At 46.0% G+C, this 27,260-nt stretch overlaps 1 protein-coding gene across 1 annotated transcript in view; it reads left to right on the top strand.

Moving 5' to 3' along the window:
* The window catches only part of AdamTS-A (ADAM metallopeptidase with thrombospondin type 1 motif A), a 463,942-nt gene extending 437,756 nt beyond the window's left edge, over positions 1-26,186 (top strand). Inside the window, exons 26-39 of the mRNA XM_077640653.1 lie at positions 151-312; positions 2,101-2,277; positions 7,131-7,295; positions 8,576-8,743; positions 9,753-9,923; positions 12,287-12,559; positions 12,749-12,890; positions 13,483-13,669; positions 15,051-15,181; positions 16,298-16,494; positions 17,100-17,200; positions 19,994-20,023; positions 21,148-23,352; positions 23,442-26,186. Of these exons, the coding sequence (XP_077496779.1) occupies positions 151-312; positions 2,101-2,277; positions 7,131-7,295; positions 8,576-8,743; positions 9,753-9,923; positions 12,287-12,559; positions 12,749-12,890; positions 13,483-13,669; positions 15,051-15,181; positions 16,298-16,494; positions 17,100-17,195 (1,869 nt within the window). The 3' untranslated portion in view covers positions 17,196-17,200; positions 19,994-20,023; positions 21,148-23,352; positions 23,442-26,186. The remainder of the gene's footprint in view (positions 1-150; positions 313-2,100; positions 2,278-7,130; positions 7,296-8,575; positions 8,744-9,752; positions 9,924-12,286; positions 12,560-12,748; positions 12,891-13,482; positions 13,670-15,050; positions 15,182-16,297; positions 16,495-17,099; positions 17,201-19,993; positions 20,024-21,147; positions 23,353-23,441) is intronic.
* Positions 26,187-27,260: the final 1,074 nt, after the last annotated feature.

Below are 27,260 nucleotides of genomic sequence, written 5' to 3'. Positions count from 1 at the left end.
TGTGAGCGTCAAGTGCTAAGAACTATGGCTTAAGGGGCCCGATCACATCGGGTGGCTTTTATCTAGACTGGACCCCGACTTTCCCGGCACCATACCCTGCGTTGAACTTGGTGGTATGCTGAATGTCATCTTGCTGAATTCTGTTCACAGTGCTCTCGAACGTGTGGCGGCGGCACCCAGCGTCGCCAGGTGGTTTGCGTCGACAACCTAGAGAGCAAAAGCAATGCATGCAACAAGCTTCAGCGGCCCCCGGAGACCCAACGCTGCAACACCGAGGATTGTCCCTCGTGGTCCCTGGGCGAGTGGACACCGGTGCGTCGCAGTCTGTTGCTTTCTCCAGGACCCTTACAAAATGGTCTATAGACAGTCTATAGACTTCTTGTAGACTCTATTGCCTTGCTATACATATTTATTTTGGTCCGTTTATAGTCTATAGACTTTATATACAAAAGTCCACCAAAAAGTCTATAGATTGTTTATAGACTGTCTATAAGATTTGTATCGCCTATAGACTTTCCTCTACGAGTTGTCTACAGGCTTTATAGACAGAAGTCTATGGACAGTCTATAGACAGTCTGAAGAAATTCTTGTGAGGGTAGGGCCCTGAAGTCTTCATTCCTGCTTTTGTTGTACATTGTTCAAACTGGTCGCATACAAGGCAGCGCAGTCCTTGATACTGAGGAAGCGCCATGACCTTGCGAAGGCTGCTTAATTGCTGTGCGTGCTGAGTTACTTCGCCGCCTCGCATGACATCGAGTTTGAATTTGTTTCTCAGTGCACCGAAATTTCAAGTAATCAGGGAACTTCCCACTTTAAGGGGGTCCGTGAGGCATGGTATCGTCCGACGAGTAACAAGCCGCAAGCTGCAGGCAAAACAGCGTTTTTTATGTGCCAATGAAATAACGCTCGATTGTAGAAGAGAACAATTATAAAGGCACTGGTATTAAAGCACCACAGTGCTCACACTAACAAAGCGTTGTGATAACATCTGAGCGGGTCAATGGTACAACGGAGCGACTATCTCAACGGTTATAACAGCGCTACTAGCCGCAGCTATGGTGCAGCTACGTAGACCCGTACATGCGCGCTACAACGAACAAAACTTAGTACGCGGCGGCTCTGTCAATAACACTTTGCAATGCTAGGACACTTACATTAAACAACGGAATGCTATCTCCTCCAACAAACCACGCGACGGTACCCAAGCCTCGACGCTGCAGCAACTTGCACCGCTAGGAGACCATAGTTGCAGAGCCAGAAAGGAGGCTGCTCCCACTGAGCACGATCCATGAGCGTCTCGGCGGCTGGTCCGCGCTGCCGGAACCACAGTACTTGCGGGCTGCACTCCCGCGCTGGTCTCTCGATACTGAAGCGCCGGTCACTTGCCCTTTGTATAGACGCCACCATGAAAAGTTGACGCGCATGCTCACCGCACTGCTGTGAAGAACTTCCCGGACATGCGCAGCGGTATTGCATCCGAGTCGCCTGCTTTTCTCTCAGGAGCCTGTGCTTCTTTCGCAGCGCACGACTAGCTAATAGCAGCGAGCAGGCCGAAAGCAAGTGACAGGAGCGTCCATCTCGTGGGATCTCGTAGGCGCACTCGTAGGCTTGACTAGCATTCTTTCTGGTTGCGCGGTTTTGGCCATGTGCGGCCCCAAAACTGCTTTTGCTGCAGCGACGACGAGAGTGGAAATTTGTAAAATCTAAAAAAGTGATACAGATATTGCTTACGTGGGCTACAAGCCTTTCAATAAATGAGGGGCCTAGTTGTAATAGTTAAAAGGTTAGCTATTTAATATTAGTTAGGTAGCCTTCCAATGAGCACGCGTTATCTATATATTCTGATGCACTATGCAGCTGATTGTACTATGCAGGAAAAAAGCACTCTTTTAATTAAAAAAACCTAATTTTCCAAATTGATGACAGTCTTAGGTGAAACACTTTGTATGTATTGATGGGTTTTTCATTACTGAATACATCGGGAATGCTAAAGAAGAGTGTTTTACAAGTCTTCTTTATTAGCTGAGGGACTGTATAAGCCGCGAGATGGATGTGGGGTCTTCTTTCAATATGAAGAATGATTCCGTTCCTCCTTTTCAGTGCGACCAGGAGTGCGGCGGAGGCCAGCAGACGCGTCACGTGGTCTGCCAGGGTGCCATCGGATTCGCGGATGTGCACTGTCCGCAGCCGAAGCCGGAGACCGTGCGTGCTTGCAACCTGCACTCATGCGCAGCGCCTACGGCGACCTTCCGGTGGAGGCCTGGACCTTGGTCTTCGGTATGGCCGCGCTTCTCTTCCACGTGGTTCCGTCGATTCTGGCGCGCACTGACTTATCGTGTTGCGCGGAAGAATTCTGTTTTGTGAACAGTGTAGAAAAGACGTATTCAACAAAGTCAGTGGCCATTGTGGCATGAGTGCATGTTCCCCAAACAATCAAGAGGGTTATACCTGATGTTTGGTTGTATCACCACATCTGTTAGATGTAGGTGTGCATAGCAAGTGTCCCATAGGGCTCATAATCTAGAAAATAAGATGTACCCATTGTTTGAAAACTTTTTCCTCCCATAACTTCATTGCTTTATTTGTGATGTGAGCATTGTTCACAGTCAGGCTTGCGAACCATTTTGTAAACAAGCTAATACCAATGGAATTTATCAAGGTGATGTGCAAGCAGTAAACAGCCAAAAGAAAGTATGTATAGAAACAACAATTGTATACAATGTGCATGACAGAAGACATTTTCAGCATGTGTAACGTCAGCTCAATAATGAAAAACCATGGTAAGTTCTGTTGGTAGTCGGTGCTAAATTGAAATAAATGAAAACAAAATGGTATTGTATCATTGGCTGCAACAATGAAAGTTGGGGAATCCAGAGGAAATATTATTTCTCTTGGGTGTACATTAAGTGGTTTAGCAGTAGGCTGCCATGTGTAAAATAGCTTGCTAATTGAGAACAAGTGGCAATTGTCGGGAAACTTCAACAAAACTTTATTAAATTTTTAGTTTGCAGTCTCATCCAGTTCAGTGTAAGTGAACGTTTATGAAAGCTTGATGAACGCTGTGGGTCTGGTCTAGTGTAAGGCGAACGTCACATTTCTCAGCAAATTTTTAGTCCAGACACAGGGTTACAACTTTGTAACTCACTTTTCTTTACGTACTGTGCTGATGACATGCTTTTATATTTTGCTAATATATTGCCATCAGACATCGCTGATTCACCTGCGGTTGCGACATTTTGCCCGTGGCTGCATCACTCAGCCCTGGTACCTACAGAACGCCTATGGGCGTGACGTTATAGTGTTCTGCATATTGTGATCGTAGTCATTCGGTACTTGATCCTCACTTACCTCGAATGTTGAGTGGTGAAAATATGACATATTAGAAAGCCGTATTCACCCTAATTTAACGCGACCACGATTGTCGCGCAAAGGTCGACTTTGCCTGCATGAAACGGGAACAGATGTGCACAAGTGTAACGCGACGGTTGTTTTCGAAAAGAGAGAAAAAAAAAAGTGTACGAATATGAGACGCAGGGAACATCAGACATGTGCCATTGTGCCATTGTGTGAGGTCAACAACTACAACAACAACAAGCAGGGAACGAGGACGCAATATACGGAGAGTTGGGCAGAAGTACCACAGAAATTGACTTTTCTATGGCTCCTCTTCATAGGAAGGCTGCCTTTGAGTCTTACCACAGTACAGCAGTCGCTGCCATCGTTATCACGGGAAGGTTTCATGCGCCCTTTCTTTTTCAAGAGAGCCGCGGAAAAGATTATCAGATACCATGAATACGAGCATACCCAGTCAAGAACATTTTGAACTGGCCAAACACAATTGGCGCTAACTGGAACCAGTGGGATTCGACGTGGTTCTAGATGTGTTTTGACCATTTCCACTTGTTTTCTTTTTTGACGACAAGAACAGGGTTCCGCTGCACCGTTACCGCGTCGTCCGTGCCCTCTAGAGGCCTTACTGGAAAAATGAAACTTATTAATGTCGATCGCTCGATCGTGCGCTGAGTCATGCCTCCCAAACGTTGGTGGCCGTTCTCGGCAACATTTAATCGAGCCGTCGTCTTAAGCGCGGAGCCGTCAGAAAGTTGCCGGGAAGCACGCGGGTTTGATGTCGTCCCTTATCGAGTGCAATAGTAACGGAAATCTTTCCGTGCACTACAAGCAGATTCGTTCATCCTAACCTGACCTGACCTCACCTAACCTAACCTAACCTAACCTAACCTAACTTAACCGAACGAATCCGCGCTCAGTGCGGCGTGTCCAGTGACGAGTTTCTCACTTCTGCGCTGCTAATACATGCGATGCACCGCGCCGGTCGCCTTTATTAAATATTTGTGGTTCAGAGCGTTCGTTGGGCGACTAACATGGCATTCAAACTTTCTTTTGAGCCTCTTCTTGGCTCTTTACTCTGTTCCGTGCTGTCGGCGTGGGTGCCGTCTGCAGCGCAGACCTTGGCAGTGTGCCAAGAGGCTGCGCGGCAGTGGGCATCGCATGTTTGTATTTTGATATGGGCAGCAGTGGCTCGCTAGGCGAACTTGGCAGCGCTCCAAGACGCTGGCACGACCGGAGGCGACAGTGCGTGTTAAGCTTGCGAGAGAATGTGTAAAGGGCATGGTGCATGAGGTCATATCAGTCACTTAATGCTTTCTTTTATACTGTTGGATCAGCAGTGTCTTTTTGGATGAACAGTGAGGTTGTTAAGGTCTGACATATGTTGTCATAGAAGCTGTTTGTATGTTTTGTAAATGTGTGTTTGAGCACATTTTTGCTCACAGCACTGAAATCATTGATTTGAAAACCAGTGATAGGGGAATGTATGCATTGCAGCAGCCTTCTTTGGTTTATACAGCCTCTGAGCTTGTGGATTGATTGAATGATTATTGCACGCATGCTACAGTGCTTTAAGAGTGTTTTGAAGTTTTGTTATTGTACGTGAGCTTTGGAGTAAACATGAAGAATAATCCAAATGAAAAGCTAATTTTTGAGCCTGGACTAACAAGAACTGGACTTCTCTCATCACTTGTATGTGAGAACTGTAACTGTACGGTCCCATGATGCTAGCAAGCAGCTTGGTCCGTGACTTGACACCTGGAGTGGTGAGATATTCATATTTGACATTGCCTCGTAGTTGCTTATCATCTTACTTCACCAAGCACTGCAGCTTTTTTTGCACTGTCATACTTTTAAGCCATTGCTATGCATTTATCTATTTGCTGTCAAGTTCGTTGGCACACAGAGAATCAGTTTCAATTTAAACCTGGGGTAAGACTCTGCATTGAGTTCAAATATTGGTCCGCTTATTTGGTTAGGTTCTTAAGGAACATTTAGAAATCTTCAGATGATTAGCATCAGCTGCTGCAATGTTAATGGTTTTCTTCAGTCGTGAATGGATTGATGCTTTACATAAGGGCTGTTAACCACAAAAAAAGTGGCCATAGTGTAGAAAATGGGCATGCACGCCTTAGACGCATTGATATTAACACCTAAACCTTGCGTCATATCATTTCCTTATAGGTGTCAGATGTATTGTAATATCATACCCCACTGGATTTAAAGTACAGTGTACATCTTAAGGTTATCAATCATGTTTAGCCATTCTGGAGGGTTCATGACCAATAAGTCTCTAGTAAACGAGATGCCATGCAACAGTATATAAATGGTAGCACCGAACCAGGCCACTTGTGAGGTGGAGCCAGCCATATTTGATTACGCTAAAGCCAGCACTATCACTGTAATAGCTGTTTCATGGTGAAAATGAGGCTATTGACAGGAGGCTATTGACAAGCATATTGACAGGTTCATCAGAATGGACAAAGAAATAGTGGATTCAGTCATTCAAGTCTTATGTGTTGTAAAAAAAAAATGAAAAACATAATATTTGGCCTCATCAAAGTGAACATTTCACCAGCATTTAATGTCATCAATGGGTGATTGTAACGTATAGCACCAGCAAATCTTTCGAAACTGAATTAATATAGCTCTGGAAGTGCTTGCAAGATTTTTTTCTGGATGCAACAATCATTGGAAAGGTAGCATTCTCTAATTAGCAATCGTCTTTTTTGCTGGATAGGTAATTTTGACCGTTCTAGTTCAGACTTTAGATACAAATAGTTTTTGTACTGACTTTGAGCAATTTGCTAATATGGCTAATTTATTTCCATCAAGCACGGCTTATGCAGCTTCTTTCTGGAGCTTCTTCTTCAGCCCTCGTAGTGTGCGCATATATGTGCATGCTTGCTGAATGAGCTCTTGGATATGCAAATAGTGCTGTACATAATCAATTACGGCATGATTCGCTGACTTTGATTAAGAAAACCCAGAATTTACTGATTTGTTGAATAGAATAATAGTATTTTTAACACAATGAAATAGGCTTGCAACAACTTCTTGAACTTAATTTAATTGTTCAACGCTCGAAATACCTCAATACTGGAACGACCTCACTATGTGTGTTTAAAGCAGAGCACTGCTGTTTAATGCATTCTCCATGTCTGCAGTGTAGCTGTCATCTTGGAAGAACCTATAAAAGTAATGGAATAAGGAGGCATCAGCTCAAAGGTACACTGAGGGGAAATTGATGCTGGATCCTGTTGATATATAATACTTCGTTTTAATGTCAAAGATGGTACTTTCGATTAACACTTGACTCGAAAAGACGCAAAATGCAATACGGTTATCGCCACCACTGTTCATTTTCACAAGAAGACTGCAATTACCTATAGACCGATTTTTATGCTTATCTTCAAGACTAAGCTACTCCACCATTTACAACCAAATGATGTCTGAGTCCTCTTCAGTATTGATTTCACAACTCTGATTTGAGTTCCAGGAAAAAAATGCTCCACTCTTAACTATATTTTTTCAGCTATAGATACATGTTTTCTTGCTGAACAAATATTAGTGCAGCTGCAGAGAACCAAAAAGTGGCTTTTTACTGAGAACAAAATTAAATGAAAGCTGACCTCAGTGTCTCTTTTATGAGTGACTTTCTTTGCGAGCGGTTCATTGAAGATATCGCGTTTAAAATTCCTTCAAGCCCTATCATACTGCATTGCATGGAAATCCATGGCATGAGAGCGTTGCGTAATCTGCGGCGCGTGCGTCCCGTGCAGTGTTCGGTCACGTGCGGCAGCGGCGTGATGAAGCGCAGTGTGGAGTGCATCGACAGCTCGCACCAGGCGGCGCCGTATGCCAACTGCGAGGGCGACCCGCCCGAACATATCAAGGACTGCACCTTGCGGGAGTGCCCTCGGTGGCAACTCTCTCCCTGGTCGCAGGTTGGTTGTGACTCTCTCCTGCAACATGAACCTCGTATCCCCGCCATTAGTCTGTCATCAGTAAGGGCCACAGGTACCATCCTCGAAGGCCCTGATGCCAAGTTTGACTTTGTTTTTGGCATAGAAGAAATCAGCCCTTCTCGCCTGCAAAAGATGTGGATATGTTAAAAAGAAGTATTTGGATAATGATTTCAGGATGCCTGTTCGCCTTTAGTGAGATTACCGCCTGTGTCTTGTGGACAAAGTATTGTAGAGGTATACATTTGATGTGGTCAAAACGGCATTGCTTGATGATCTAGTAATCACTGCCGTTAATCGTCGCCAAGCCCAGGACGAAATAGAGAGAAGGGTTTTGAGGCGGGCTAGTTGGTGGATTTCGTTCATGATTGAACTGCGCGAAAGAAACGGAGACCAAGAAGAAACACGCACACACACAAAAAGTTGGAAGTCTGCGCTGTGTGTGTGTACGTGTTTCTTCTTGGTCTCCGTTTCTTTCGCGCAGTTCAATCATGAACGAAATAGAGAGCTTACTTTTCAACAAGGCCCAGAAAGGCACCATGACTTCTCAAATTTTCGACTTTTTTTTTTTACTTTCCTGCCCAATAGCTCAGTTCCTTAAGGTACCAGTGCTCAAGCTTATAGGTCGAACTGTGCCTTAGAAGGGTAGATTTCTTGGCTAGATGGTATGGAGGATAAAACATTTCTCTTTGGAATGCCTGAGACACAGAGAGAGAGAGAGCGGTAGGAAACGGTTCATCGCCGTCGAGGAAGAACTTCTTATTTCAAAAGCCCAGTGCTAGCTGCGATCTCTGTTACGGCACTCCAGGAGAATTTGATGGTCGGGCATGGCGGGGGACAGCCAGTGGCGCCAAGAGGCTCATGAGGGGTGGAGGATGGGCGGTTCGGGGATGCTGGCACATTCTCTGTCCGAGCTGCATGCTCTGGGCTGCAAAAGGAGCTGCCAAAGCTGCAGCAATTAGCAAGGCAAGACGATGTTGCCCCTGAGTGTCAGTGCATATGCTCACATTCCGCCCATTTCACACCAGGTGTTATCGTTAGATATCGTGTGTTCAGGAACACGTCAGAGAATACCGCTTGGGCATTCTAGACAAAGCATTTTCTGACTGCGTTCAATAGGAAGTTTGGGAAAAAATCTGAATGCAGCGAAACAACATGGCAGATGTCCTCTTCATATTGTTTGACTGCTTTGAGTTTTGCTAGTCTCCCACTGTGTCTCCTCTTTTTCATCAGTGAATATGAATGCCATTTTTCTCGCACAGTGCTCTGCACCGTGTGGGAACGGCACACAGAAGCGAGTGGCCCGCTGCATGCGTCGCGGCCTCGAGGTGAGCCATCTGGAGTGCCGCGGCAAGCGACCCGAGACCCAGGTGCGCACCTGCAACCTGCGCACCTGCCACTACCGGTGGAAGAAGAAGCGGTGGAGCCCCGTGAGTGCTATCGTGCCTTTCACTCTGCATGCGCTGCGGCTGCCACACTTCCGTGAGAATTTCGAGAAAGGCATGCAGGCGTGCCTTTAAAGCAGGCTTTCACTGCATGCCTTCTGCTGTGAGTCGCAACAGGCCACCAGGTAGTGGCAAGCTGCAGTCAGTGCATGGGTCAGAATAAAGATGTCCGTTGAAAAGCAGTTTTTCTTACCTATTTTGCAATTGCTTTTTGTGATTAGGACTCCTGTGTTTCTAGAGGCATATATCACTAACTCATCTTTCTTTGCAAGAATTTCTAAATACCACCTTTGGAAGCTCTGCATCTTTTACTGCTGCATTCTTACTTTGGCAAACTAAGTACTTACATGCGCTTGCCACAGTAAATCTCTAAAAAAGCGTGCAAAAAGCATTTGCAGCTCATGTTGATGACTTCATAGCTTAGGAGTCCCAAGTAATGCTTAGCATTCCATTAAAAAAAGATTATGTTCACTAGCCTAGGCAATCGATAGCACAATGCTAATATCTGTAGGTTTTGTTGACCCAACCTTTTGTCATTATTGCTTAGAATTTAGAATATGCTTCAACTTTCTGAAGAATTTGCCTTGCTGCCTTCATATTCTCATTGGTGGCTTGGCGCTTTTGGCATGGAATAGCTGATACAACTGGCACTACTTCCTGTTGAAAGTAATAAGAACACTATGCGACCAACGGGTACAGAGAAAGCCCACAAATGACAGCACCAGCGCCAGTTACAACTGAGTTCATTTCACATCAAGCCTGCATTTTTGTACAAGAACCGAGTTGCTGTTTGTGTGTCCTCCCTTTCCGCGTTGGTCATGCCATCCTCATATCACTTTCGCCGTGAACCATCGAACCCAAAGAAGAGTTGCATTTAGTTCTGGTTGGCAGCGAATTTTGCATTGTGTTGCAGAGCTTTGTATGCCCGTGCTGTTGCAAACTTGCACGACACACACCCTTACTCTTCTTTGTGTCCTCTCTTTCCTGTGACTAGTGTCCGGTGACATGTGGAGGTGGCCGGCAGACGCGTTTCGTTATCTGCGTGGACCGGAGTGAGCGGCAGGCTCCCGAGCGTTTCTGCGCCACCCAGCGGAGACCTAAAGTGGTGCGCAACTGTGCCGCCCAGCCTTGCCCCTTCGTGTGGAGGACGTCAGACTGGTCTGAGGTGTGTACTCCAGATATCTCTGCTAGCGTTTCTTTGGTCGAGTAGCATGCATCGGTTGACCTGCTCCTGTATGGAATCCTATGGCACGTCACCACCAGTACATCCTGCTGCACCCCAAGCTTTGTGCTGCAGTAAGACTTTCATTTGAGCTAGTTGGTTGTAGCTTGACATGGTTTACGCAAAACGCATACGGGCGCTAAAAGACGAAGACAAGCACACTCAAGACAGGACAGGCGCCTGTCCTGTCTTGAGTGTGCTTGTCTTCGTCTTTTAGCGCCTGTACGCGTTTTGAGTAAACCATGTTGTGCTGCACACTGGCTGCTTGTGGATTCACTTTTAGTCATCACAGAGGACCGCTGGAATGATGCTGGGACTGCACGCATATGTTCCAATTGGCCAAATGTTCCCGGGTCTTTGAAGGCTTCATATTTTCTTTTCGTACAATAAATTGATTGTTGACTTCTTTCAGAGACACGAGACTAGTCCATCCCAGTCGAAAAATACGACAGAGCTAGTCTCAACTTACAACAAAACTTTTTGTCATTCTGTTGTAACAACAGATATTTCTGTAGTATTGCAAAGTGATTTGTTGTTGCAACAGGAGGGTTCTGTTGCTGTGACAAGGAACTGCGCATTACGACAGAAAGCCTTGTTGTTACACCAAAAAGTTTTGTTGTCACATACCAAAAGACTACAGGAAAATCTGTTGGGATGACAGAAAATTTGTCCTTTGTTTTTTGATAGGGATTGCCTGCTAAAATCCTTGTGTGTCTGTGTTGCCGTCATTATTTCAAAGTGTAATCGCATGTCAGATGGATGAGCACCATAATCGAGGACCACTGCAGTGGCTCAGCATCTTTTTAGGCATGGAAAAAATCTAATTCATGGAAAATTCATGGAATGTCATGGAAAGTTCTCATGTTGATGGTTGTTTTGTTCGATAAATTTGCATGGCAATAACTATTTTGTGGGCAGTTCCACCAAAAGGCACAGCACACACATGCTATAGGATGAACCAACGCATATGTCCTCTAGGACAGCAATTATTATCAGCAGCCAGCACCCCCTCCCTTCCTTCACCCCCTCCCCCCTCACACACGCATCGCTAGAAAAAAGGAACACCCTGTGTACATGATGTAATGTAAAACACTTTCAATTTCTGCAATAACATGAGGAATACTACATCCCTCAACGCGCATGCAGCCGCAACAAAAGAAATTGCTATGAGCATAGCGCCTTTACATTGTTGTTGGACACCAGCATCACTCATGCTGTAGGTGCCATCCTTCATAGCCACTCACTCACCATCATCATCATTCCATCACCGGTGTCCTGTGGTCATGCAAGCCCCGCCACCTGTAACAATTAACCGAAGCGCCACCGAATTCCTCCGAATTGACGAGCTGCATGCCATCGAATGGCACACACGTTTGTCGGGAGCAAACGAAATAGATTGAACTGTATGGAATGTTTTGTGGGATTTCACGTAGTGTGCAGCTGGTTGCTTTGTGTTTATGTGATCTAGCAGTGGTATATTCTGCTTTATGGGATAAGTAGGCTGCTGATGTGATATTTTTAGGGGAGGGGTATTCTGCGAGAAATCGAGTGGTAACCACACCAAGCGGTGCTCTTTGCGACATGATGTATGATTTCGATGGCCGTCGCCTGTCGCTGCCGCTGGTACGACCGCGCGATGCGACGAGACTTGGCGACATTGCGGTGCATTTCGGCACTGTTGTTGGGTTGCGGCCACTTTAGTAATCAGTCACCTCTCATTATCAGAAAAGTCTAACTGCGCTAGTACCATTTTTAAGACTTTTAGCATCATGAAGCTCAATACAAGCAATAATAAAATTTCTTATTTGATAATAGACATTTTTAATCAAATATACAGAACTGCAGAAGACTACTCACAGGCACTAGACTACATTTCTGAAATGCTGAGAGTGGTGATGAGACGTACACTATGACACCTTTCATTGTTGCACTGCTCCTATGAGGCTTTCACTGAACTCTTTCGATGCATGGGCGATGACAAAGCGAGCGTCGGCAGCTTCATCGCTGAAACCGCCTGAGAAAAAGGAACTTCAGTGTCAAAATAGATTGAAATCATGTACCCACAATGCCTTGTGCTTTTGGCTAGTCTCACCAGCCATGTCCGGGCAATAGTCAGAATTTTCTGTGAACCCAGATCCTGAGCGGCAGTGGCTATGCGGCCCATAGCTTATTGCGTGATTGCAAATTATCGCCGGATGCGGTTAAAGTTTGAATTGTCGCAGAACAGCTTAAGGTGTGATGCTGTGCTTGAAATACCTGAATTTATACCTGACCTCGTTTTCCGGCTTTATATTTGACACTTGCAGTGCAGTCGCACGTGCGGCGAAGGATTCCAGAAGCGTTCGGTGACCTGCCACAAGGTGAATGCGTACGGCTGGGTGGACCCGACCCCGCTGACGCCCAGCGCAGCCGAGCGCCTCAGCGCCCGCGAGGCCGAATACTCCTCCTTCTTCCACGGTGGCCGCGAACGCAAGGGTTCGCAGTATTGCTCAAGCCAGGAAAAGCCGCCGAACTCACGCGCCTGCATGGTCGGTCACTGTGGTGAGGGCGTCTTTTGGAGGCCCGGACCATGGACGCCGGTGAGTCCGTCAGATTCTCCACAGGAAGCCATACTATCAAGCCGCTTGGTAGCTTTTATTTACTGCTTCCTATAGTACAGTGTAGTGTCACAAGTGTCATAAAGTGCGGTGCATCGGGCATTTGAACTGATGCAAAACTCTATACTCTTTCTGTAGCACGTGGCCCCTGTCTTCCTTTGTGTTTCGCAGTGCTCTACAACATGTGGGGCAGGCAAGCAGAAGAGGCGGCTTCGGTGCTACGACCAGCGCAACAAACGGGTCAACAACAGTCACTGCAGCAGCGCGCTCAAGAATAGAATCAAGAGAAAGCGACGGTGCTTCTTGCGGCCATGTGAGCTTTTTTAATTGACCACTTGGTTGCTAGATGATTGAACACCTTGAATTCTGCAGGGAGTGACTTAATTCGGGCGCACCGGTTTCTAAATACTTGCAATAGAGATTGTAACAGTATTTGCTTTACTCTTGTTTCTGCCTCGTGTATTGTTTGTTGTGTTTGGTGTCCGTGATGGTGTATCTGTCTTTTATGCGCGGATGACTCAGCGGCAGTGAATCGTTCATGACACACACAGGGGTACTGCTCAGAGCCTTTCGTGGTTTAATGTGGTGCACGAAGCGTGCGTAAGAATCCTGGAGATAAGGAGAGAGTGAATCGGTTGATAAATGCCATGCCTTTTCTTAGCTGAAAGTGCATGTGAATAACACAGCAATTAGGTCATTAAATTGGACTTCTTGGTGCAATATGCACTGGATGTTCGTGAGCTTACTTGTTTGCCAAGTCTTTTTGGTAAGCACAATTTTGCTCCGAGTGAGTGGGAAACAACGTCCCTCAGCACAGAACACTACTTCGAGGCATTCCTTTCTCATCAGCCTTTATCTCTAGCTTGTCAGCGGCTTGACAAGTGGTTCCTGTTCTATGGTTTCAGGCACTGCAGTGAGCTGCGCGGAGGTCCAGCGGCGGGACGGCGTCCGTGAAGACGGCGAGCAGAAGCTCTACGTGCGGGGTCGCCTTGTGAATGTGTACTGCTCGCGCATGAACACCTCGTCGCCTCAGGAGTACCTGTCGCTCGACAGCGGCGAGAGCAACAACTACTCCGAGGTTTACGGCAAGAGGTGCGTGAGCTTTCTTCTCTCAGTCCGCGCACATTGACGCGGTGTGTGGTTTTAAGGCTTCTTGCAGTAACATTCCAGTTGAAAAATGAACAGAAAATTTTATGTCATCGCGACAGATTTTCTGTCGTGTTTTCGCCCATGAACTTGTAGTAACGAAGAAATTGTATGGGGTACATGTTGTGCTCTTTTTCTCGCAGCGACAGAACTGCTTAGACGTATGGCACAAGAATACTGTAATACAATTGGAAAATCTTTCGTTACTACAAAATGGCAAAACAGTTTGTATTTTGGGCATGATTCTGTCATTTTCCCGACTGGGGTGCACAAATAAGCCTACCTAGTCTCTCGCATAGAAGATGAACACAGGAAAGCAAGAAGAGTGCTTATCTACTTTTTTGTGCATTTTTGCTGCTTTGTTGATACATGAAAAAGTGCAAAACCAAGCTGGATGAGACACAAGTGCTGACTTGGAAAGCCCCAGCCCGGTATTTCTATGCCTGTCCTTGAGCCACACTTTACTGGCCGCCATGAGTCAACGCAACAAAATATACTGACGTTGCAGCGGAATGGTGGCTTTCTTGTGGGATAATGTTCTCAGCGGTAGCCATTAGTGACATTCTAGGAAAAAGCGGCATCCGTCGTTCATTGACTTGAAATAGGAGAAACAAACCTTTCCATTGCAAAGAGTTGTCTGTGATGAGGGAAAGGAAACCAGCAGTTTTGCTCCCTCTGCCTTGCCGCCTTAGTCGCATTGGCCACTTGGAGGAATGGCTAATCCCAGTAAAACAAAGCCAAACGGAACGGGCTGAAGCAAAGTTGATACCATTTGGAAACCATTTCATTCTGATTGGTTTTCAGTTGGTTCTATTTGTGGCCCATTCCAATTGATATTTTCTAACTGGGATCGACTTTGGCAGCCTGGTTATGCCCAGCTTTTTGAGGAGGAGGAGATTACAACGAAAGTAAGCAGCCTCCACTCCCTCTGCCCCACCACCACCACAGCTGCTATTGCTGCTTGGGTAGGCGGCGGACTCTAAATGTGGAGGGAGCCCAGTCTATGCAAGATCCGCACGTCGTTGGTGGGGCTCTGCAGTGTTGACAGCGTCACGCTGAGCAGAGGGGGAACAGGCATTGCAAAGACATGAGGACAACTTCAAATGCGTCTATAAAAACGATATGTAAAAGTACAGCTGCCGCCGTGAGAAGGGACAGCTTGGTTCTTCCTATGCGCCTCCACTGTGTTCACTCGTGCACCGCCCTGAATCACAGAAATATATTTGGTAGTTCTCTTGGCTTATCTTTGCAGTTTCCAAAGGGTGAGCGCAATACCCTTGCGTGGCGAGAAGGTTACTTGAGTGCCACCTTTGACTCGTGATCGCAGGTTACGAAATCCAGATGAATGCCCATATGGTGGTGCACGCGTGGATAACTGCGACTGCTTTGACGACTACCCGGCCGCCCTGACCACCTTCTCGAAAATTTCGTTCAACATCACCACGCTTCAAGTGGACCGTAAGTTGTTCGCACAGTTCTTGCATGTCTTCAGTGTGGACGCCGCTTACCGTCTGCATTCGGGCGGTTGCATTCAGTACAGCCAGCTAGCTGGCCTGAGCACTTGATTGAGGATGCGGGCTCACGAGCACCTCGGAAGCTAGCCTGGATTGTTCAACACACCCAGCGGGGAACCTAATGTCTGTATTTAGGGCTCTAGCTTTTGGGATAAATGTGCAAAAAACAAGTATGAACTTAGCCACAAATTTGATACAGCAGAGCGCACTTCACAGCTGGGTATCAAACGCATCCAAATTGCGGCGTTAATGCAAAGTGCGTAAGCACCAAATCTCAAGAGTGCCTGTAATAGCCTTAAATTCAGCATCCTATGCTGCGTAATTCTGCCGTTTGGTGCCACACTTGCCACTAGTTCTAACAGTTGCATTAGGCAAACGGGTGACTGGGGGACATTGGTCCGCTGCAAACAGTTTGCAGCCATGTGAAAGAAGTCTCGCCCTTATGCATGTGACGCATCCATATGATACTGCAGCTGTGAGAAAGAAGTGGTGACCTTTTAAAACAAATAACATGCTTTTCAATGAGCTTAAGCCCATATTCTCTGAGCCCAGTGGTTGTCATGAGCACGCAAGTGCCACACATGTTGTGAACAAAGTTCCTATTTGACGCTCAAGTGCTCCTGTTTGTTTGCTTACGTCTGACTTCGCCCGCCCTGTTCTGTAGTTGCACAATGATCTCAAGCCTGAAATGATGTACTGGGTAGCCTGCATCAAGCCGTCACTCAACGAACAGCGTTGATTTAGTTACTTTTGCACTGCTGCAAAGAATAGCGCACAGACGCATGCATAGAAAGAGACTACACACGAACAGAACACAGTGAAGAGAGTTTCTTGCCGAAGCCGATATTTACTAAATGTCATTCCGACTCATAGACATTAAAAAAAGTTTATTCCATCACTTTATAGAACAACGACAGCTCAGCGGTAACGCTGTGTATGCGCGATGCTCCATTTGGTTCCAATGTCCCAACGCTGTTCTTAGTAGGAAACCATTGTTCGGTGGACTTGCTCTTGGTGACGCAATTTTAACCACTGTGGTTTGCTATTTCTCGGGCCGCAGGGAACGACTTCACCTTCAGCCGCACACTGCACGGCACGCCGACGGCGGTGGGCGGCTCCGGCGACTGCTACAGCCGGGCCCAGTGCGCGCAGGGTCGCTTCTCGCTGTCGCTGGCAGGCACCGACTTCACCGTGTCCCCCGTCACCGAGTGGGTGACGCAGGGCAGCCACACTTACCACAATGTGCGGCGCCTGCAGGTTTGTACATATTGTGACGTAATGGTGATGGCACTCCGGCGAGCAGGTAGACGGCGAAAAGGCTTCCAAACGAAACTCTGCCTTGACTGGCGCTCACAATGACACGGAGGCGGCGTAGCAACAAGCATGCTTGGTGGCTGTCGAACAGAATGCCGGTGCTTTGGCCGTGCTCAATTTAAAGCTGACAATGAACTTTCGAGATACGGCACACAAAGTAACAACAGTCTCTTCAACGACGTAGAATCAGCACCGCCTGTAAGCATTCAGTCGAGAGAAATCTGGTTGTGTCTTGCATCACAAAAAAGCGATAAAGCCGTGTGCCGGCTGCTTAGAAAAATGAACAAACAGCCATTACAGATCTTTGCATTAGGGTGCCCTGAGTTGAACCTGTCGTTGAAGGCCAGCCTGGAATTCACCGCGCAAATACTGTTAGTGCCATGCTGGGTTGCCGCTAGTTAGTTAGGTGTCATGGTTCCAGGTTCCATAAATAAATTGTTTGAAAACTTTGTAAAAGAACTTTGATAGTCGATGACGAGGTACCAACCCCTCGCTGTGCATACTTCTCTCACTTGTGTAGCAACCACAATTGTATGTCCCTCATGCAGGAGGGCCAGATCATCCAAGGCAGGTGCGGCGGCTACTGCGGCCAGTGTTTTCCAGACCCCACGGTAGGGCTACTGCTGGATGTTCGCCCCCCTTGACTGAGGTGAGCGAGCTTCCTTGTCTTGCGGGTAGCCACAGATGTTCCCGTCGCGCTGCTACACATAACTTGCACCGACGTCACAGCAGCCGCCATGCTGGCGAACAAAGAGCATTGCGAGAAAGTGGGCATTTCTATTATCCGCTTATCGAAACCTCTGGCCCTGCCAAAACTGTGTATGGTTCAACGTCATGGCGTCCGTGACGTCAGGTCCAAGCTACCTATAAAAAAAAAATACTAACTTTTTACTGCGCTAGCTCTATTAGCCGAGTTCTTCTGGCCTCGTGTTGTCATAGCCGGTGGCGTCGCCCCGTCCGCATGCACTTTAGCGTAGAAAGATTCAAGATTGAGGCAGCAGAGTATGCCGCAGCATTCATGTCCTCTCCTTTATTGTAAAACTCTTAAGAAATAAATAACAGTCTAAAACAAATGTGAGAGGAACACCGCAGTGAACCAGACATTATCGCAAGCAAAACCAATTGAAAATAAAACAAAAAAGGGGCCAATGCTCAAGGGAAAATTTAAGAAAAACCAATTGGAAGAAGAAAAAAAAGGCACAAATGATGGCCGGGAAAAGGTGAATTCTAGGGCAGAGAGGCCCCGCAAGGAATAATAATTAAAAAGGAGGAAAAGAAACATGGTTGGGTCCATAGTTGGATGATCAGCGGCAGTTTTCCTCCTATTTTATTTTTTTTGCAGTCCTTATATTGGCGTGAGGATTGCTTTTTTATATTGGGGAGGGGGTGCCAGCTTGGTTTCCTGTCACGCTTCGTTGCACCTATTCTTTTTACGTGGTAGCATTAGAACAGCCACTAGCACAAAATGTGCTGGCGTCGGTGGTGTGTGGCTCGTCGGAGAGGAGGAGCCAAAGAGGAGAAGATGAGAGTGTGAGGCAGAAGGCGGAGCGAGGGCTAGTCGATGGGAGGCGACAAGTGGCGAGAGGCAAACCGCGGTCGCCAATCAGAATTGAGATGTACTCATGGCACACTGTGATTGCTGCATTGTATTGGGCGAGTGACGAGGAACTGCTGCATGTTACAAGGTGATTGATTACCTGTATCACGCCACCTGCCACAGTCAGAGGTGAATAGTAATGCTAACGCATAACCCTGCCGCATGAATCGCATTCTTCGTCTGTGACATTTTTTTTTATGCTGGCGTTCTCTGTTTTCTGCTGAAAAGATAACCAGAAGAGATGTTATTACCTATTGGTCAGAAGCGAAATCTCGTACAATTTTTTCTCGTACACTTCCTTCACAATCGTCTGCTCACTTGCGCTCTCATAGCTAGAGAAGCCAGGAGACATCAGGGGACAGTGGTGCCTGGAAATTTCTGAAGACGTAGGCCTGAATAAACAAACATGGGAGAGAAAACAAACATCGTGTGAGGTGCTTAGCACCACACGCTGTGTGGCGGAATAAGAGCCTCTTTGCTCTCATTTCTTCCTTGACGAGCATGTTGGGGATCCTGCATAAATGAAGTCCGTGTAGGTACTCTCATGAAAAAAAATTTTCCGGAGCGAAATTGTCACATTGGAAAGCAGTTCAATAGGAGTTGACTTGCGGTGCATGGCGGCGTCTGCTGCTCTAGCGTAGCTTGCTCAGCTGTTTAAATGTCACAAGCGCGCAGTTTAGTTCTCGGTGTGCACATACCATAGTGTTTGCATGCGAGTGGTCGGGCTGTTCTTGTTGGAGCTCGCCATTGGCTTCGAGTGTTTAACTGCCTTGCCCAGCAGCAATGCTTAGTGTGTACATGTGCAGTATGGGTGAGTATTGCGCATTTGTGAATTAAAGAAATTATTTTTATGTTAATTTTGTTTTGTTTGCTCATGAAAAGATGGGGGATCTAAAAGGTGTGGCATGCAAGATACTAACACTACTGTGAGGCAGGGTGTTGCGCACCGTAGGTTGGATGCATTTTTGTAGGAGCATGCTAACAATACGCCCAAAGCGTTGGAGCAGTGTCTTCGGAATGGAGAAGTTCATTGTTATGTGCGCTATGCAAAGTTTTGTTGCAGTCGCTGATTTTGTCGCCTTTCCGCTTAGCCTGGATAAATCAGTTTGTTCATAAGAAATGAAGTGCCATGGTTTGTTGATTGGATTGGCGATCCGACTTGCCTGGAAAGCAGCAGTTTATGGACTAAATCGTGCTTGAGCCTGCAAAACAACGGAGGATCTAGGGTCCCCAGCGAATAAGGCACATGCCTAGCGGTCCTCGAACAGAATGGCACGGCTTGTGGCAGGCACACTTCTTGCATTTGGCACCTGCGCCGTACAGTGCAGTGGCGTGAAAACACGCTGCAAACGCTATAGCGAGCGCAGTGTGTTAGTCCTTGTTTGCCACGCTGCGATAAGGATAAAAGCGCTGCTGTGGTCGCGAAGCCAGAATGAAATCAACCTTAAACCTAAAAAAAAATTTATAGACCAGGCACTGATATGCCTCACTGTGGGCATGTCCTAGTTGAGCGCTTGGAATTTGCAAGCAGGTTCAAGTAATGTTAGTGTTCTGGCTGCTTCAAAGTGCGGTCTTTGGATTTTCTGCACATTTACGCCTTCCCGCTGTCAGCATTGAAGAAATTGAACCATTCTCTAGTAGCATTTCCGACACAGTGAGCCAGGCTTTGCTGTGTGGTGCCACTACAAAAATAGGCATAAAACGTCAGACCGCTTTGTGACTAGCGCATATTATGAAAGGCGCTTGATGCCCATAGTTTGATTATATAAAAACAGTAAAATAAACATTTTTAATTGTTAGTTCAATAATCTAAGCATTGCTGTACCATGTTTCTGTTTTTTGCAGTTGGACGAGTTAGATCTGCCGAACCTTTCGGTAAGCGAATGAATGTATTGCTACGACAGGGCTCTTCCTTGTGTAGTAGTGTCTTGCATGCTATGCCTTAGATGCCACGTAACTGTACGTAACAGTGCATTTTGTTAACAGCTTAAAAATTTACCGCGAGGTGTAATGAGTCTTCTGCTTTTAAAGTAGCTGACATGCTAGGAGGATGATTTTATGAGTGTGTGTCCGGCTTAAATCGAAATCAACTGACACACTGCCCTATATCAGTTGTGTAGCCAAAGATTTGGAATCCCAGAATGGTCTGCAATCCTCCGCTCCCACTCCCCAGTAAGAAGTTTGGTTACATGCCTGATCCAAATTAGTGTACCGACAAAATGGGCAAAGACTGCATACTCCATTTCATGTATCTAGGTCTTTTTAAAATGGTTTGTTATGAAAAGTTATGCCACAATTATCTCTTCAAATGCTCACCGGCAGTGCATTTTGATGTTTATCTACTTGTGGAACTTGTACTTTGCGTTTGCTTGAGTTTTGCTAGCACAGTTGTAAAACTCGATGTACCGCCTGGGAGTGGCCACACTGCTGCATCGCGTGAATCGGAGGGTGCAGTCTAGCGCCTGTATAGAATTCGGTATCATTCAGAGGATCCTAAAGTATGAGATGCTAAGCATGGCTCGGGTACCGTCGAAACAGTTTTGTACTGCTACTTACGGCCAGTACTTCTGAGAACACACCACACCGCAAATGCATGGAGGCCGCGCTCACTACGGTCGGGTGTCCGTCGGTGGAGGGAGCTTACAACAAGGACCAAAAATTAGTCACATTTGCATGAGTGCAGTACCTGTGCTGGGAAATTTGGTGCTGGGTCCATGTTGTGGCTTTCACACAGTTTTCACAGATACGCAATTGTCGCTCCAAGGAAGCTCTAAACTTGTGCTGTTGCTTACCTTATTAGTACATGCTGCTAGGAGACAGAATGCGAGTTTATGATTAAGACGATGTTAAAAATTAAACAATCGTTATCTTTTAAAAATTGTAGTGCTGTGGTGTTGCTGTTTTTCATATATACACTGAATGGCTTTTGCTTTCATTTCTTGGGCATTTTACTTTATCTTTTTCTTTTCATGTACTTGTTGCTTGAAATGTGTCTGCAGAGCGACTCCGTGACGTGACCACCATCAAGGAATCGCGGCGGATGTTTGCGTTGGGCGAAGGAAACTCCGAGTGATGCAGTGTTCTACGCTGAGTGCAGTATTTTCTGGAAAGTCTTCTCGATAGAAAATGGACTGAATGGGAAGTCTGCCAGACCGAAAGCCAAACCCTCCCTCTGCTCTCCTCACCTGGTCCTTGTGCACTGCTCTCCCGAAACGCCACAACTCTTCCGTCGCCTTTGGCCCAGAGTGCTGCTTGGATTTGCCTGTCGTTGCTTCCACGCCCTTCGCTATGCGCAGAATTCTACAACGCTCATGAGCGAGGCAAGTGGGACAAGATGCACTAGGCACCGTGTCAGCACGGTGTCGACGCGATCGATGCCGTTAGCCAGCAAAGATGGACGTAAGAGTGCTACAAGCAGAAGACAAAAACACTTCAGTGTGTGCTTGACTCTGTGTGCCACTCTTTATAGCCCTCTCTCTAACCCCTCACTCATTGTTTGGACATTGCGCTTATCGATGTAACTGCATGGTTGTTTTGTTTCCATTAAGCTCAGTCTGAAACATCTAGAATGTTGCTGTTGTAAGTCTGTCATTTCTCGTTGAGACTGTGCTCTAGTAATTTCTTTTTCACCTGTCACTCTTTGTTTCCACTTCTCTTTTGTTGTGTGATCATACAACGATGTTGAGACAACCAAGTGGTGTTGCAGTGTGACGTGTGGTCCTGAATGTCGTGTTTTCAAGGAAGGTGCTCCCTTGTGCACATAAGCATACAGACTTCTGATAAGTGTGCGTGTGCAAAGGCTCACTCGACACAAGATGTCCTCGACGAACTTTGCTTCGGTGAAATGAACTTCGGCGAAACTTCGTGTGACGAAGTGCTCATAACGGAGTGTAACGCTGTCATCATTATTTATTTGCTTATACAGGAGGAGTGCCAAGTTTGAAGAGGAGCCAAGGATTATATACAACCTACTTAGGAGAGCCCCGCTAGTGTTTTGCTCTTTATGTCGCTGCATTTGCATTGGCTCTGTGTGGAAGAAAAACTTAAGGTTGCACGAAGGTGAAGTGTCTGGCGATCATTTTCTCTAGGAAATAGATCTTTATCATGGCACCATACTAATACCATGTTAGGCTTAACATTAGTGTTACTTTAATTCTGCATTTTACCAGATACTGGTTCAGCAGTTCTCCAACATTTAGAGGAGATCCGTCCCATTGCTCCGAGACCAGTTCTTTCTAGACCACAAGTTTGTGGACTCTATTCTGTTCTTAAAGTCAGTCACCCGTCTTTTTTCAGTTCTATAACTTGACATTTGTCAGTGTCTTCGTTAGGTTTCACCCCATTGCGAACACGCGGGCTACTTACTTGGTGGACACATGCTTGCAGGCAGTGACATGCTTCATACTGGACTCTTGCAAGGTTCTGTAGTTGGCACCAGAACGGAGCTGGCAAGGCAATAAATGTTCATTATTTTGCACCTGCACAACAACAAAGGCATTAAAACCTGCACATTTGTGGTCTGAGGACTGGTTGAAGGTGGAAAGGCGACGTAAGGTCACAAACAATAGTCAAGAACCAAGGAATTGAGAAACCAGGACACTGCCAATAGGAACATTGGAGACCAATGACGAAAGGAAGTAATCTTGCCTGTCAGCAGCCATGCCGCTGTTTAACCTTCAGCCACTTGCAATCTTCACCGCGACACGCAACATCACATTCTGGAACAGTCACAGTGTTGAGTTTTAAAACTGCACAGAAAGTTTTCCACCAAGTTTACACTGTGTGCATGAAACCACACCACACAGACTTCAATAATTAGTTTATTGAAATGCCAAGACCAGCACTGTGTTTGTGATTGGTGGAGTTAAGTTGAGTGAAGAAGCTTCATGGTATCATACTGCTGAGGTTTGGAATTTTTTCCCAGCCTTTAAACTGACTACTTGTTTGATAATCTGGTGTGACAAAGCTTATGTCAAGTGTATGTGGGCATTGGTTATACCCGCTGCACCATCAGGCAACCTCCGTGGTTTTTCTCATCACTACTGCCAAGCGATGAATGCAGATTGCGTGAAGTTACAGCCAGCATGGGGCCCTACTGCCATGCTCTCTATGGTGGCCTCTATTGGCCAAAATTATATACCAAGCGCAGCTTACGTGTCTACTTAGAGAGCCGTCTAAGCCAGAAGCTTTCCTTTTTTTTAAAAGTGCGTGGATATGCGTGGTTATTGCTGTTGCAGCTTACCTGTCTACTTAGAGTGCCGTCTAAGCCAGAAGCTTTCCTTTTTTTTAAAAGTGCGTGGATATGCGTGGTTATTGCTGTTGTACTATGTGAAAACTGAAGAATACGGTAATTGTCGCTTGTAGCCGGTGTTCAGGCCACCTACCTCATAAGAGCAGAAAGAACGCCAAAACGCATTGCTCGAATGGGAGCACTTTGAACTGGAAGCTCTTTCTGTGTATGTCGTGTAGCCAGCAGTGCTGTGGTCTTCTCAGTGTGCATGCGCTGTTGCATAGAGAATTTGATGATGCGGCCATGATTTTTTTATTTTCGTCCACATTGCCTTGGTGATGCAAACTTACGTGAACCACGTGTGCTCGATTTTCTCAGCGTGGTTACTATATGTTATGCATTTGCCTGCTGTGTACTGCTAGAAATATGTATTAGACTAGAGCTTTGCTGCCATTGTCAGTGCATAGCTTGTAGGGGGCCAAAGTAAGTTTTTTACTTTAACTAACATGTACAGATAACGAAAGCAAAGGTGTCATGGGGCTGAATTTCTTCAGTGCTCAGAAATTTTGCCATTTCTTCTTACTAATCAAACGCTGATGCTTAGAGTCAAGCAGCTTTCCCATCGGGACCTGTGAACTGGTGGTTATAGAGTAATTTTGCATTGCTGCTACTGTGACATGCAGCCATAGCTATTAATACTACTGCTTTGTGGCTCAACGGTAATAGACTAGAGAAACAGAAACATGGGGTTGGGCGTAACATTGATGTAGCACGACACTTTTCATGCAAGAAATGGACTTTCTCACTGTAGAATTCCAGATATACAGTGCTGTGCCTGTATCTTTGCCTCTCATTTTGTTTTTATCCCACTGCAGCAGAGCAGCGCAGGAATTAATACTTGTGCGTGGCATGCTTTGCTAGTCAAGCACGTGAATAATGAAAACAGCGTGCTTGATATTTAGTGATGCTCTTGACAAGACACTGGAGCGTGCTGCTGCTAGCTTTAAGAATCGCCGCTACCTAATGCTTCTTAGCTTATACCGGAATGTCGTACATGAAGGTACAGAGCAAGCTGTCCTTGCTGCATGTGTTTTCTGCAAAAGCAACCGTTTTCCAACTAAACACCTTAGAGTATGTAGTAAGTGGTGAAAAAAAAAGTACATCTGCATGAACGCTAGCCACAGGTTTTTTTTTTTGTGGTGTACTGCTTGCAGTCATTGCACCTAAGAATGAATTGCTGCAATCTTCACTCTAACGTTGTGATTTCTGTCTTTTGCACCAGGCACAGAACAGCGTGACAGTTCACACGCCTCTAGCTGTATGTGGCTTTAAACCGCCTTGATTTAATGCTCCAGCCATGACACAATTACTGTGCCTCTCTGAGTTAGCTATATAGATGATACTTTGGATTGGTATTGTTTGTTTTTAATAGAAGCCTGCCTCTCTATTTTGAATGTCTTTTTGATATGATGCACCGTCACGTGAAAGAAGCAACTCAGACTGCAGCCTTCTGGGCAGCTATCAAGAGACCGATTTGTTCATAGTCATCGGTGACAGAGGTGATTTTAGTTTCTCTGTATTTTTCATCACAATGATTGGAGCTTTTTTTTATGCAACCAGAGGCATATTTACGGTGGTCATTATTTTCAGAATGCTTCTCCTGTAACAAACTGAACCAGCATTTCTTCAGGCGGGATAGATTATAAGATTTCATTTCTTTTGTTTGTTTCCCTGTCATCGGTCAGTACTTTCTGGTGACCTGGCTGTGGCGGTCAACACCAATAGCAGAAAACCAAAGGAAAAAAATGAGACAAAATGTTGCAGAACACAGCCAACATAAGGTGTTCGCATTACAGCCGGAAGATATGCACCCACAATTTCAGAGTGTGCACAAAAAAGAAGCACTCAATGACATTTCTTCTTGCACTTTTTGAAAATGTGCCTTCTTTGGGCTCTATCTAAGGGTGTTGCTTTCGATTTTGCGTGTGCTACTTTTCTGTGCCAAGCAGCGCATCTTCGGCGAACGCATGACATTTTCCACGCTAAATACCGCTCCACTGTCATAGGCATTCTGTCCTCGAAGAATGTTAGCATCATGTTGCTTTTCAAATCATGTATTTGCAAACGCCACAAGATTCCATCTTATAGAAAATTTCAACCATTTAGAAACAGGAAAAATGCTCCCGATATGCGACTCAGTTGGTAAAGCGATTACTATGCATTGACTGCCATAACCATCTGGTTGTCTGGTGTAGCAATGTGTGTGTTTGTGGCCTGTGATGCAAGTTAGAAAGGTTCTCTAGGGCAGCGTTGTTTTGCAGGAGCAGCAGTCGCTTTGCTTTCGTCCGATGTTCTGTGACGAGGCTATAGGATACTGTACGCTATGGGCGCTGTGCTTTTAGCGCATGTATTTCGAAAGACTGGGCGAATTTTGTAGTGTGTTAATTGTGCGGACTCAGACATGAAGGCTTCACTAGGAGAGTCAGATGAAATGAGCATCGTCTATGCAAAAAAAAAATATATATCTTCGCAATTGGGCTAGGGCTTAAGAAACTGATTTATCTGCTTCCTGATCTGGCCTCAGATGTGCGCGCATTGCTTTTTTTGTCTTCTTTGAAGTGGCGACTGGACCCTAATTTGGGTCGAAAGTTGCTACTAGTACAGGGTGCAGAGCGTACGGACGTGTGAGCAAGCATGACTGGGGTTGCTGATTCAAGTTGAGCTCTTCAGTGTGCGCATGTGTAGGTTATGTGAACGCCATTACGCTTCGGGGCACAAGCTCTGCACCATCCGATCCATGTAGTTTCCAAATGCAAAGCGTGTGCATAGAAAAGCCTCCCATTTATAAATTTATAAGCGTGTCGTACTAGCCCCCCCCTTTCTTCAGCCCTCGTCCACCCCGACCTTACAAAACACATTCACCCCTTGGGCCCTGTGCTCAATCCTCCATGCCCGGTGTTATTTGCGTCGTGCTTTTTCGTGCTGTGCATGTAGCGAACAATGACGTGTTTCTACTATGGTGATTATTATAATTATTGTAATTGTTTTTTTTTCCTGAGGAGAGGATGCTTTTGCGCCTCTCTCGCACTGCCACGTGTTTTGGCCGCACTGCCTGTAAATAAACATTGATGCACATCACCAGACTACGCATGTGTGCGCCTCGTTGATCGCGTGAAGCGAACAGAGCAGAGTAGTGCATCACAAGGACCAGCTTGTGCTAACCGGCAGCAGCGCCACCATGGCACCGTCGTAGCTGCCACAAACCTTGAGCCAGCAGTGTTTTTAACAAAGTTTGTGCATAAAAAGTACAAAATTTAAGACTCGCTGATTTAACAAAGCGTTAAAAATAGTTTCAGGAAGATTTCTTTCACTTTGTAAGCACCCTAGATCTTAAAAATGATGCAGGAAACTAAAGTTTATATTTCAAGGCAATATAGTGATCATCATGGTACCAGATTAGTACACCGTGAATGTGTTTCTCATAAGGACGACTGGTTAAGGGCTATGTTACTATAATGGCAGCCACCACGGCTGGCGAGGATGTGCAGGTCTGCATGAATGTGTGAACGCTGCTCTAGCTCTAAAATTGGAATATTGACTCCGTAGAACGAATCTGCAACGAATGAGCATACAAGCTGTGCACACTACATCGTAACGCTTTTGGAGATGTGTGACCTAGTCACACCTCTACCGAGCCACCTTTGCGATCCTTGGGCTTTTTGCAACAAACAGAATGCGCTTCTGAGTGAGTTACACCCAAACCGCGCCGTAAGGGAAGGGACAAAGGATGGACTGAGGGAAGAAAGGAAGAGGTGCCGTAGTGGAGGGCTTCGGAACAATTTCAACCGCCTGGGGCCTTTAAAGTGCACTGACATCGCACAG

This window comes from Amblyomma americanum, chromosome 10 (assembly GCF_052857255.1).
Source record: "Amblyomma americanum isolate KBUSLIRL-KWMA chromosome 10, ASM5285725v1, whole genome shotgun sequence".
NCBI classification, from domain to species: Eukaryota; Metazoa; Arthropoda; class Arachnida; order Ixodida; family Ixodidae; genus Amblyomma; species Amblyomma americanum.
Note: the sequence above shows the minus strand (reverse complement) of the source record. Positions and strands in the feature narration are given on the sequence as shown.